General features: G+C 38.3%; 1 protein-coding gene across 1 annotated transcript in view; it reads left to right on the top strand.

The window, feature by feature from the left end:
* Nucleotides 1-8502, top strand: part of LOC131687848 (uncharacterized) — a 67721-nt gene extending 59219 nt beyond the window's left edge. The window contains exon 8 of the mRNA XM_058971937.1: nt 6473-8502. Coding sequence (XP_058827920.1) covers nt 6473-6555 — 83 coding nt within the window. The 3' untranslated portion in view covers nt 6556-8502. The remainder of the gene's footprint in view (nt 1-6472) is intronic.
* The last annotated feature ends 5248 nt before the right edge of the window (nt 8503-13750 follow it).

Raw genomic sequence — 13750 nt, 5'->3', positions numbered from 1 at the left:
GGAAATAAAATCATATGTGATTTTAATTGATACTAAAAATCTTTATTGCTCATTTTTAAAAAACTTATTATGTACAACAAGAATGCTGCCAAAAACGGAACCCATTTGTTGCCAAAATCGGAGTGTGCTAAAAAGGGAGCGTACCAAAAACACTGTATTAGTTTATCTTACCGTCAGGAATCAGTAGCGTCTGGCTCAAATGGCACGTTCCCCATGTTGATCGGAGATTTATGCCTCGTCTTTTCATCATTTTCCTGATGGGAAGGATTGGGGAAGTAGCAAGGTTAGGGGTAAGGAAAACAACGACACAGAACAATTAAAACAGAGCATTCTGCACCCCCGGAGTGATGCTGAACGATCTGCAGGTGCTACAACAGCAGGAATAAAACTTCCATCCCCTGGAGGGATTTAGAACCTCTACTCAAACAGTGAGCGGATATATCAACACCCCCGAGGGGATATTGAGATAACAGAACGGCAACACCCCCGAAGAGATATTGTCATTCAAATACGGCTAAAAAACTATAGCTCTTTACCACACTGGATTAGGAACAAAAGCATATCCTTAAATTTCAGCTCTCTGTACATAGGTTCATCTATGTATGGAGAACCAATAAACCGGATGCGCAATTGCATTAATACAGGGCAATTGCATATCAAATGATATGATGTTCCGTAATCGGATTCACAAAGATCACATGAATAATACTCGGCGCGCTGAATAGTAGCCATGTGATAATTGAGTTTGCAATGTCCAGTCAGTGCCCTGACCAGAATACTGCAGTTGTGCTTGGAAAAATGCAACAAATTTCTTGACATTTTCGGACTCACATCCGGCAGAAAAGCCTTTGTTTGAACGCAAGTTTGCAAGCTACGCCAATGGTTGGCATGTTCGAATGCAGCCCAAGAGCGAATCTTGTGCTTTATCCAACTTATTGACAGTGGTAGAACTGGTTCTGGACCAACGAAATCAGTCGCAGCGCCAGCTCTAGCCAATTCGCCCGCCCATTCATTTCCAGTAATACCGGAATGACCGGGTACCCATAGAAGGTAGATAGCATTTGAAATGCTAAGTTCTTCGATTTGAGTTCGACATGCGATTACTAATTTCGATCTCGAATCTGCCGAACTAAGTGCTTTCAGGGCAGCCTGACTGTCAGAGCAAAAATAGATTCTTTTACCGCAAATTCCCTGTTGAAGTGCGGATTGTACGCCACACAGAATCGCAAAGATTTCTGCTTGGAATACGGTACAGTATCTACCAAGCGAATGAGATTGGTTCTCATGACAATAGACACCAGCACCGGCTCGGCCCTCCAACAAAGAACCGTCCGTGTAACAAACTACGTATTCTTCAAGTTGTCGCTCCATCCAGCCAGACAGCCATTCCTCACGAAGAGGAATTCTCACATTGAAAGTTTTAGAAGGAAAACTACATGTGAGTGTAAGGTCACTGGGAGCAAGTGTATATTCATCCCAAGTAACCATTTGGGGCCACAGTCTTGTGTGGCTAGTTACACGATCTATTGGGTTACTGTTCCAGAGCCCAGTAACCTTAAGACGGTATGCACAAGAAAGTGCTTCTTGTTTCAGAAACACATGTAGTGGTTTTATGTTCAAGAGTGCCTCAAGAGCAGCAGTAGGTGTTGTCGAGAACGCATCAGTCATCGCCATCAAGACCATCCTCTGAAGATGGTTTAACTTTGATTGGATTGTCATGACTTCTCCCTTCCGCCAGCAAACAAGGCACCCGTATGCCAGTATTGGTCTAACAATTGTTGTGTAGATCCACTGAATGTACTTGGGTTTGAGTCCCCAAGATTTGCCGAAAGCCCGTCTACATTGGCCAAAGGCCATGCAAGCTTTCTTGATCCTGAAATCGATGTGAGCTGTCCAATTAAGTTTTGAGTCGAGAATTACCCCAACGTACTTAACTTGATCTTCGACAATAATTTCAGAGTCAAAAAACTGCAATGGACGAGCTCCGGTTGTAATCCTTCGTTGCGTGAAAAGCACCATTGAGGTTTTATTTGGATTAACTGATAGTCCAACATGAAGACACCACCGCTCAACAACACATAAGGCTTGTTGCATCAAATCAAAAAGTGTGTTAATGCAAATACCGGTGATCATTATATAATCATCGGCGAAACCATACGTCGGAAACCCAAGCTCATTTAGTTTTCTCAACAAGCTATCGGCTACAAGGTTCCATAGAAGTGGTGACAGCACACCACCTTGAGGACATCCGCAGACACTCAGTTTCATCATCTCTACTTGTCTTAACGATGAGCACAGATGTCGGTTGCTAAGCATTGCGTGTATCCAGTTCATGATATATGAAGGTACTCCATGATCTCGTGCTGCTTCCAAAATGAATTCGAAAGACACGTTGTCAAAAGCACCTTCAATATCGAGAAAAACTCCTAAACTTGATTGCTTTTGTGAAAAATCTTTTTCGATGTTGTAGACAACATTGTGTAACAGGGTGGTAGTAGACTTCCCCCGCTGATATGCATGTTGCATTGCATGCAGCGGGTGCTCGCCCAAGCTACCATCCCGAATGTAGTGGTCGATTAAACGTTCCACTGATTTGAGAAGGATCTACCAAGGAGGTCCGACTGATCGGTCTAAAGCTCTTTGCCTCCTCATAAGTGACGCGGTCACCTTTGCGAATGAATTTGACAGTTATTTCCATAACTGACATACCTCAAACCCGCCGGATGCCACGCGGCCTCTAGGCTGGTTTTGTCCGGAGAAAGATAATAGAGTTATCAACCTCCTAGTGGACCACAGCCAGTTATCTTACCGTATCGAGGTTATTATGAAAACCATTTTATTGTTTTAACTTTACGAAGAAAACTTCAATCTGTAAAAATTTTCACGTATCTCATCCACATGATCAAACAAGTCGTAATGTGTATGTTTGATGCTCATCCTCTTTATAAGTTCTAAGTAATATCTCCACGTTTGGTCACGAACGTCTGCATCAGTTAGAGAAGATAAGATAAATATATGACTCTAATTTAATGACCTAATATATTTCAAACATGATACATTGTTCAAACATCATTTGTGAGTCAGTAGACCATTTCACAGTAGAATAATTAATGTTATAATTACATGGAGGCAGAAGAGGTGCATCTTGTGGTAACATTTCGTTTCATTAATTCCGTACGCAGTACGTTGAATTCGTCTGCTGAATATTTATTTGTTATTTTCAAATATACTAAAACCTTCAAATTAAAAGGAGAATCATAATACAAACATTGGGCTATTGATATCGAATTTGAACACATATGTAATGCTTTTGTCTTTCCTGCCTGTGTGTAAAGAATCGGTAGCCTCAACTTTCATTTTTACAATCGGAGACATTTTAAAGCCACTTGCTCTCTTGTCGTGTAACAATAAAGCCACAGGGCCAGACAGAATCAAATTGAACTTATTGAAGAATCTGCCAGACTCTGCCAAGAGACGCTTGTTGAACTTATTTAATAAGTTTCTTGAGGCTAACATTGTCCCACACGATTGGAGACAAGTGCAGGTCATCGCCATCCAAAAACCAGGAAAACCAGCCTCCGACCACAATTCGTATCGACCGATCGCAATGCTGCCCTGTATCCGGAAATTGTTCGAGAAAATGATCCTATCCCGCCTCGACAATTTAGTTAAAGCAAATGGCTCACTGTCAGATACACAATTTGGCTTTCGCAAAGGAACGAACAATTGTCTTGCGTTGCTCTCAACCGAAATTCAAATGGCCTATGCTAGCAAAGAGCAGATGGCATCAGTGTTCCTAGATATAAAGGGGGCTTTTGATGGGCCTTCCCCAGGGCTCATGTCTAAGCCCTCTGTTATACAATTTCTATGTCAACGACAATGATGAATGTCTTGTCAATTCCTGCACGTTAGGGCAACTTGCAGACGATAGCGTGGCTTCTGTAACGGGACCCAAAGCTGTCGATCTGCAAGGACCATTACAGAATACCTTGGACAATTTGTCTGCTTGGGCTATTAAGCTGGGTATCGAATTCTCCATGGAGAAAACTGAGCTAGTTGTATTTTATAGGAAGCGTGAACCAGCACAACTATTAATAGGTCAAACATTCGCTCAGGTCTTCATAGTAAAATATCTAGGAGTCTGGTTCGACTCGAAAGGTACTTGGGGATGCCACATTAGGTATCTGAAACTGAAATGCCAACAAAGGATCAACTTTCTACGTACAATAACCGGAGCATGGTGGGGTGCCAACCCAGGAGACCTTATTAGGTTGTATCAAACAACGATATTATCGGTAATGGAATACGGATGTTTCGATGCGATATCTTGAACCCGATGGCGATTGAAAATTTCGAATGGTTTGTTGAACTCAATTCTCAGACCCGTTTCATGCCCCTATACTTTGACTACATGGCGCAGAATATTAATCCTTCTTCTTACAATCTCAACCGTGTGCATTTCATAAATACTTCTGAATCTTCTGTTTTCTTCGACACATCCATGAAAGTCGAGATCTGTGGACCATATACACCCACAAGTGGTTCCAAACATTTTTTTATAATAAATTCCGAGAAGTCGACTGCTCTAAGCTGTTTCATACTGACGGATCAAACCTCGAAGGGTCCACTGGCTTCGGTATTTTCAATCAAAAGTTCACCGCCTCCTACAAACTCAGTGACCCTGCTTCAGTTTACGCCGCAGAACTAGCTGCTATTCAGTATACCCTTGGGGTCATTGACACATTACCCGCAGACCATTACTTCATCGTTTCGGATAGCCTCAGTTCCATTGACGCTATTCGCTCGATGAAACATGAAAAGCACTCCTCGTATTTTTTAGGGAAAATACGAGAGCTACTGAGTGCTTTATCTGACAAATCTTTCCAGATTACCTTGGTGTGGCTCCCTTCTCATTGCTCCATTCCGGGCAATGAGAAGGCGGACTCCTTAGCTAAGGTGGGTGCTCTAGAACACGACGTTTATGAAAGACCAAATTGCTTTAGTGAATTTTTCAGTATTAGTCATCAGAGAACCCTCAAAAATTGGCAGAACTCGTGGAGCAATGGGGAGATAGGAAGGTGGCTACATTCGATAGTCCCCAAGGTATCGACGAAACCTTTGTTCAAGGGCATGGATGTGGGTCGTGACTTCATTCGTGTGATGTCCCGACTCATGGCAAACTATTACACGCTGGATGCACATCTCCGTCATATCGGGCTCGTGGATAGTGGTATCTGCGCATGTGGCGACGGCTATCACGGCATCGAGCACATTGTCTGGGCGTGCACCGAGTACAGTTCCGCCAGGTCTCAGCTAATGGATACCCTGCGGGCTCGAGGAAGACCAACCAACGTCCCGGTTCGAGATGTGCTGGCAAGACGCGATCTCCTTTATATGTCCCTCATATACACCTTCGTAAAAACCATGAATACACAAATTTAACTGCCGCTTCTTATTTCTTATCATTCTCAGAAGCGCTCTCTTCCACTTGTACCATACACCCACGAAGGTTTGATGCGACTCCAAGGCGACACAAAACATCTCTGTCGAATGAGCCAACAAACACGGGACCTACTGCACGAATATCACACGCGCAACTCGAAGTGTTGCCGATCCACATCTGAGCCGTACTACGAAATCGAAACCTCTGCTGTCTTGAAGAGGACCACCCGGCATCCTAGTACATAATTCTTCCTGATGAAGGCTACCCGAGTCTGTAACCTATGACGTTTATCCACCGATGCCTGAAACTGAAAGTTTATAATTTTCTCCCCTCTGTCATCTTTGTCCACCCTCCCTCCCCTGACTCTTATACCCATAAGTATAAAACCCCTAATATCTTCCCGAAACATTTAGTTCTTTCTGTCTCTTCTAGTTTTAACTATTATATTACATAATCTTCTACCACATAAAACTAACTCTAATTAATCTACCCGAATCTTTACAAAATTCAATCACGCCCTCTAGCTATTCCTACTTTTAAGATAGTTGTAAAATTGTCCCCCTTAGTTAAAAATTATTTGCTGCAACAATCTCCCTGCTTAAAATGTCAAACCATATTGCCATAAAATCTAAATGAACCACCTAATCTTACGAAAATTAAATTACCACCTTTCATTTAAAAAATCAATACGTAATCCCCTAGTTTTAAATAATTTAAAATGTAAAGCAAAACAAAATTGGCACCTTTAAGCTAACGCAAACGTGCCTTATCAAATAAACGAATTGAATAAAAAAATTAAAGCCACGTAAATAATAACCTATAAGTAATCAAGTTACAAAAATGAAAACGGAAAAGATTCATGGGCAAATTGTGAACCTATATTATTTGAATTGAAATGTTTAAAAAATTCGCTGTCATTTCAAAAAAATTACGTAAAAGTCTTGAGATTCGCTAAATTTCATCTCTTGTTAGTCCATAACGAATAAAATAGTTCGCTGTCGCTACAATAAAAGCTATCTTTCCTTATAGGAGAGGAAACAGTATCGTCTTTACGCATGGGAACACTGGGACCCCGGGATTTAAGGGGCCCAGCGATGAGGATAGGCACATAAAATCATACGAACTATCTACACTGCTGACGCCATGGAATTGACCGCCGGAATCTTAATACGTAAAAATGAGATGTTGAAGTTTGAATTTGGAGCAAACATAGCGCATATTACGTTAGACCATCATTTTTATACTGGAAGCCACTTTATTGCTGTGTCCAGATGGCACTAGGATTCATCACATTCAATAGTTCAAGATCATAAGCTTTGTCGTATACATCAGATTTACATTTCATAATAGAAAGGAAAACTGTCGAGCTCAAGCGCAAATATTTTGAAGATGTGTGACATGCTAATTAGACTGTAACGATTGGCTGAATGCAATTTAGTAAACGTGAAACTCATAAAAACAAATATAGCTTTAATGCTAGTATTAGTGCTAATAAGGTATCTACTGACATGGCAAATAAATGTATTCGGATTAAGTTGTTAGAAAGATAAATTTTATCTAATGATTGAGTCATCATTTTCAATTATCGGTTCTACATACATTGAATGAAAATGAAAAAAAATCATTGAAGAGATTCAGCGGTAAAGTACACATTATAATACTATTCATTTATTCGTGAAAACGACTCATTTAAATAATACGAACTCGCTTCAAAATTGCCATCTGAAAACTCACATGACTCAATTGAAGAGAGTGTTTTGAATTGGGATGCTGCTTCGTAAAAGATAAGATAAGAAATGTAAATTGAATAAAGGTAATTAGTCCAACCCATAGCAAATGAACTCTTTCAACCGGTAACACACGTAAGTGTACAATACGGCCGACTTAAACCTACATTTGATAAGCAATTCTCTTCTTTAAACATTGTAAAATGAATCCAAACATTTTATCGTAGAAAGAACCAGAAATTGTCACAAAAACAAGCCATAATGAGATACATTATATAGCAACGTTGAACAAAAGTGGTTGAGAAACTGTTCCATATTTCGATTTGAGTCTATCCAAACAGGCTTGATAGAGTTGAACCTTGTGAAACATTTGCCTTTGCATGTGTTCTTAACCAGGCACAACGGTAGATGCAGAACATGTGTATCCTGGCACGACATGTATAAAACCTATTCCTCTAAGTCGGCAAAGAGCATGAGAAAATAAAATTTAAAACTGTTATTTATATGATCAGACTAGTTCTACTTATGAAAGGTTATTACACGGGAACGAAATACCACACGTACACTCAATATTGCAGTATTAAATACCTGATATTGCACTATCTTTGGGAATGAATAATCCATTCAAGACAAACAATACAACACTGAAAATAATCCACACGATATAACCAAATGAAATTAAACATCACCTTCATGTGTGTTTTCATGTTAAAAAGCAAAACAAATTATTCCCCTTTGAATTTAACATGTAAATCCATTAAAACGCATTTCATGTGGTGTTTCAAATTATATTCAAACAACTTCCACGTGAATATGGCATATTTTTCCATTAAATGTTGATGGACGTATACTATTGAGTCGTAAAGTATGAACTTTCCACATGACCTTCGCGTGAACAACATGTAGTGCATTTCTATATGGAAATCAATTGATTTCACCGATTCTTCTGCCAATTAAATCTAAAAGTAAAACGAAATGATATTCACGTGAAACTCATTTGGAAATTTTAGTCACTGGTATTTCTTAAGATATTAATGTGCTTTTCACAATATGTTCTTGTGAATTCCATTTGAAAATCATATTTCCCACACTCGATGAGCTATTGAAATGGAAACCGTGTGCATTTCATGTTTGAAGATTGAATTAATCCAATAATTTTCCACATGATGTTGACGTGTTTAGTTTTTTCAGTGAACATATTAGCAACTTTATCGCGATCGGGTTGTTTTGGGTGTAGCAGTAAACGCCAACAAGTATAGCTTTCAATACTTAAACTGAGCCTCTCAGTTGCATAGATACCAGGCGTTTACATTGATTAATGTGATTTTACTCTACACGCAGGAAAATGTAATTATTTTTAAACAACAAAACGTTTATAATTTCAAATTTGCAGAATGCTTGTTTCCAACATAAATATGATTGCTTTGCAAACATTTATGACGCTTAATTAAATAAATTTTCCTTTTTGAATTTTGATTAGAAGTGTCGAGCTGATCCCTTTGTTAAAAATCCACAGCATTTTAGTTTCATTCCAACAAAATGTTAGTTGTAGCTTGATGTTATGCTCTAATCATATCATATCTACCTTTATTTCAAACGTATATTTTATTGATTTTAACGATCATTGATAAAACAACTGTTTTCTTCGTTGCAATTACACGGTGCTACAGTAATTTTGAACTTTTCAAGTGACCTAGTATAGGTTGTAGATATAATCAAATGCAACACAAAACAATATTTGAAAAATGTTAGAAACCCTCAAAATTTTGATTTATGTCTTTTTCGGGACTTTAGGAAATAAAAAATTAGCTACACTGTCATTGTTCAACCGATTTTTTCAATTTTTAAGTGGTCTGGAAAGAAGAAGAAAATATAGTTTCTCAATTGACTTGTCGTGCTTCTGGGTACAGCACAAGCGATCTCATAAAGAACAAGAAAGATTGTTGCGATCAAAATATAAAAAATCTGACGGTAATCGGTACTCAAATTTTAAGTAGTTTTGCTTGCTGCCCAGCTTCGTACACGCTTATTCAAAAATACTCTAAATTTGAGTACCGAATTGAATTTGAACATATATGGGCAAAAGCTGTAATATCAGGAGAAGTGCGCATATTCTCCTCTGTGTACTTTCCACCTGAAAATGCTCACAAAAAAATCATTTGAACTATTTTTTCAAACTGTAGAATCTATCATGTCAAACATGGAACCTGAAGTAAAACTGCATATTTATGGCGACTTTAATCAACGTAACACCAACTTCATCGTAGACATTGAAAACGAATCTATCTTACTCCCTGTCGTAGGCGAAAATGAAACACTTCAATACTTCTTTGACAAAATATCTGAATTTGGCCTGAACCAAATCAACCATGTAAAAAATAAACAAAATTCATATTTAGACCTCGTATTCACGAACTGCACTGAAGACTTTTGTGTTAATGCATCTTTAACTCCATTATGGAAAAATGAAGTATTTCACACAGCAATCGAATATTCAATTTTTATTCATCAAAACTTTTCCCCGAACGACTTGGAGTATGAGGAAGTGCCGGAATACCATAAAACTGACTTCGAAGAAGTCAAACGTAGACTATGTAGAATAAATTGGCAAACTGTATTGAGTATAGAAGGAAATGTCAACGAAGCAGTGACTAAATTCTATTTAATTGTAACGAATTTAATCTCTGGAACAGTACCAGTAAAAAGAAGAAGAAGAACTCATGGCAGCCAGCAGCCTGTATGGTTCAACCAACATCTGAAAAATTTAAAAAATAGAAAGCAAAAGGCACATAAAATTTACAAGAAAGAACATAGCATTACAAATCGGCAAAACTATCTGGATATTTGCTCCCAACTCGACATAGCCATTAACACTGCACATGAAGAATATAATCGTAAAATCGAGACTGAAATCAAGACCTATCCAAAGAATTTCTTCAATTACGTGAAAACGAAATTGAAAAGTAGCAACTTTCCATCCCAAATGCATTTTGACGGACATGTAGGAAATAATACTGAAATTTGCAATTTATTTGGAAAATTCTTTCAAGAAGTCTATACTTCATATTCCGAAACAGACCGCGACCGCGACTACTTTTCATTTATACCTGAATTTTCAAATGACATTGCCGTCCACGAACTATCTGAACACGAAATTACCACTGCACTAAAAAACTTGGACGCATCAAAAGGACCTGGACCGGACGGAATAGCACCAATATTTTTAAAAAATCTAGCAGAAGAATTCACTCTACCACTACTACATATTTTCAACATGTCACTGAAAAATGGAACATTCCCAGAAATATGGAAATCATCCTTTTAGTGCCAATTTTTAAATCAGGCGCTAAATCGGACATCCGAAACCATCGTGGGATTGCCATTATATCATGCATTCCAAAATTATTCGAAAAACTAGTAAATGACAAAATATTACAGCAAATCAAAAATCAAATAACAAGCAAGCAGCATGGCTTTTATAAAGGCCGCTCAACAACATCAAACCTTTTAGAATTTGTAACATTTACTGTAAATGCAATGGACAATGGCAACCATGTGGAAACACTCTACACAGACTTTAGTAAAGCATTCGACCGTATTGACATACCTTTATTACTCTTCAAACTGCAAAAATATGGCATAGAAAATAAACTATTGAAATGGCTCGAATCATATTTAACGAAACGTCAACAAACAGTTCGCTTTCAGAATACACTCTCGGAACCAATTTCTGTCACCTCTGGCGTACCCCAGGGTTCCCACTTAGGCCCTCTTCTTTTTATTTTGTACGTTAATGACATTACCTTTATACTCAAACATCTTTAAGTGCTTATATATGCAGATGACATGAAACTTTTCATGGAAATAAGAAATGTCAAAGACACTGAAATATTCCAAAACGAAATAAATATATTCCACACGTGGTGTAGCAAAAGTCTACTCCAACTTAATGTAAAGAAATGCAACTCAATAACCTTCAGCAGAAAAAATTCAAATGTTCCCATAGACATACACTTAGGCAACCAACTTGTAGAAAAATGCAAAATTGTACGAGATTTAGGCGTAATCTTAGACTCCAAGCTCACATTTGTTGAACATTATAATACAATAATAAATAAAGCAAATAGTATGCTGGGCTTTATTAAACGTTTCACCTACAATTTTGAAGACCTATACACAATAAAATCATTATACAATACATATGTCAGGCCAATTTTGGAATATTGCAGCATAGTATGGAACCCATACACTGTCCTGTACGAAGAACGCATCGAATCAGTCCAAAAACAATTTATTTTGTACGCGCTTCGTAAACTAAACTGGACGACATTTCCTCTTCCATCGTATAAAGCACGTTGCATGCTCATTAATATACAAACACTCAAAGAACGCCGCGAATTTGCCATGCTTTACTTTATCAACGACATTATTTCTCAACGTGTACAATCCGCATTTCGCAAATAAAATTTTATGTACCTAGCCGACAACTAAGAACTCGTAATTTATTCCAAGAACAATCTTTTAGGACAAACTATGCTAAAAATAGCCCCATCAATAGAATGATGCGTCATTATAATGAAAATTGTGTAATAATTGACCTTTCCATGTCTAGAAAACAAATCAAATCTGAACTAAACCGTGGAAATAATGTATAGTATATAAGTAAATATTGTAAAACCATTCTATGTAGTCTACATATGCTTGACGAAATAATTAAATAAATAAATGAAGCTACAACAAGCACATATTTGCACCTCGCATACTCACACTTTATTACTCACGCATATATCACATTTTTAATAAAAAAGTGGAGAGAATATAAATTATAGGGGGCGTCGATCTTATCCCTATGGGGTGTCAGCTTTACCCGCAGTGCCTAGAAGAAGTCACTGAGTTTTCCAAGTTTTGCAACCAATAATTTTTAATGAAATTATTTTTGCATTTCTCATATAAAGAAATGCTATGCAATCACTGTAAAAATCGACTTTTTAACGGAGGCCCGGAGGGCCGAGTGTCATACACCATTCGATTCAGTTCGTCGAGATCGGCAAATGTATGTGTGTGTATGTATGTGTGTGTGTATGTGTGTGTGTGTCATTTAAACTCACACAATTTTCTCAGAGATGGCTGAACCGATTTTCGCAAACTTAGTTTCATATGAAAGGTATAACGCTCCCATAAGCTGCTATTGAATTTTTAGTTGATCCGACTTCCGGTTCCGGAGTTACGGGTTGAAGAGTGCGGTTACACAGCAAATTCCCATATAAACTGGTACCACCATGATGTTCAAATGATGTAAACCATATTAAAATTGATGTAACATTACTCTAGTTTGCGGGTCTGGATCACTAATGATCAATCAAAGCAGCTTTGACCACATTGGCCACCTATGACAATTCATGACGCCCCCGGGGAACCCGCCAAGTTCCTAAGCTTATATCACACTCATTTTCCAACGAATTCTCTACCGATTTTTACAAACTTGATTTCAAATGAAAGATACAGTAATACCATTGATTGCTGCTGAATTTCATTCTGTTCTGACTCTTGCTTCCGGAGTTACAGGGGTGTTAGTAAGGATACACTGGAATTTCCCATATAAATCGGTACAATCGTAATACCTCAGAGGCTAAAAACTATTGAAATGGTCACCAAATTACTTCTAATCGCAGATCTAGATCACTGATTGCCAATCAAACATTCTTTGAATATATTGTCCACTATCGACGATTCCGGAAGTCCGGAATTCCGGGCATATTCCACAAATAAAGTCACATCGGTTCTTCGGTGATGACTGAACCGATTTTCTCAAACCAAGTCTCAAATGGAAGGCAAAATATGCAGCTGAGTATTGCATCAGAGCCCCTCCGCCCCCCCCCCCCCCGCCTTTCCCTTACATCTCCCTCCTTCATCACTACCGTCCCCTTGGACCACCCTCACGCACGCATTTCCTTCATCCACCCCGTATACCAAAATAAGATGAAGGATTTCTGACGCATCCTCCACTCCCACTCTACTAACCCCCCATTCCCTCCACTTTTAAACCCATTCCACCAACATTTCAAAATATAATCACATGAAGATAACATTGAACTCATGCTGATTAAGCTAATTAAATACTATTCTTTTGCCTTTCTCATATAGAAAGGTTACGCAATTGCTCCAAAAACCGATTTTCTAACCGAGGCCCGGAGGGCCGAGTCTCATATAACATTCGACTCAGTTCGCAGAATCGAGATCGAGATCGCAAAATATCTGTGTGTATGTATGTGTGTATGTATGTATGTATGTATGTATGTATGTATGTATGTATGTATGTATGTATGTATGTGCGTATGTGTCAAATATTGTTACTCATTTTTCTCAGAGATGGCTGGACCGACAAACTTAGTCTCAAATGAAAGGTGCAACCTTCCCATCGGCTGCTATTGAATTTTGGATCGATCGGAATTCTGGTTCCGGAATTACGGGTTTCAGAGTGCGGCCACACAGAAATTTCTCATATAAACTATAGGAAAAATTAAAAATAGATTTTTTATTTTTGATGCTAAATGTGTTCAACGTGCATGAAACGTCGAGA

Source organism: Topomyia yanbarensis, chromosome 3, assembly GCF_030247195.1.
Source record: "Topomyia yanbarensis strain Yona2022 chromosome 3, ASM3024719v1, whole genome shotgun sequence".
Classification (NCBI taxonomy): Eukaryota; Metazoa; Arthropoda; class Insecta; order Diptera; family Culicidae; genus Topomyia; species Topomyia yanbarensis.
This window is presented reverse-complemented; position numbering and strand designations above follow the sequence as displayed.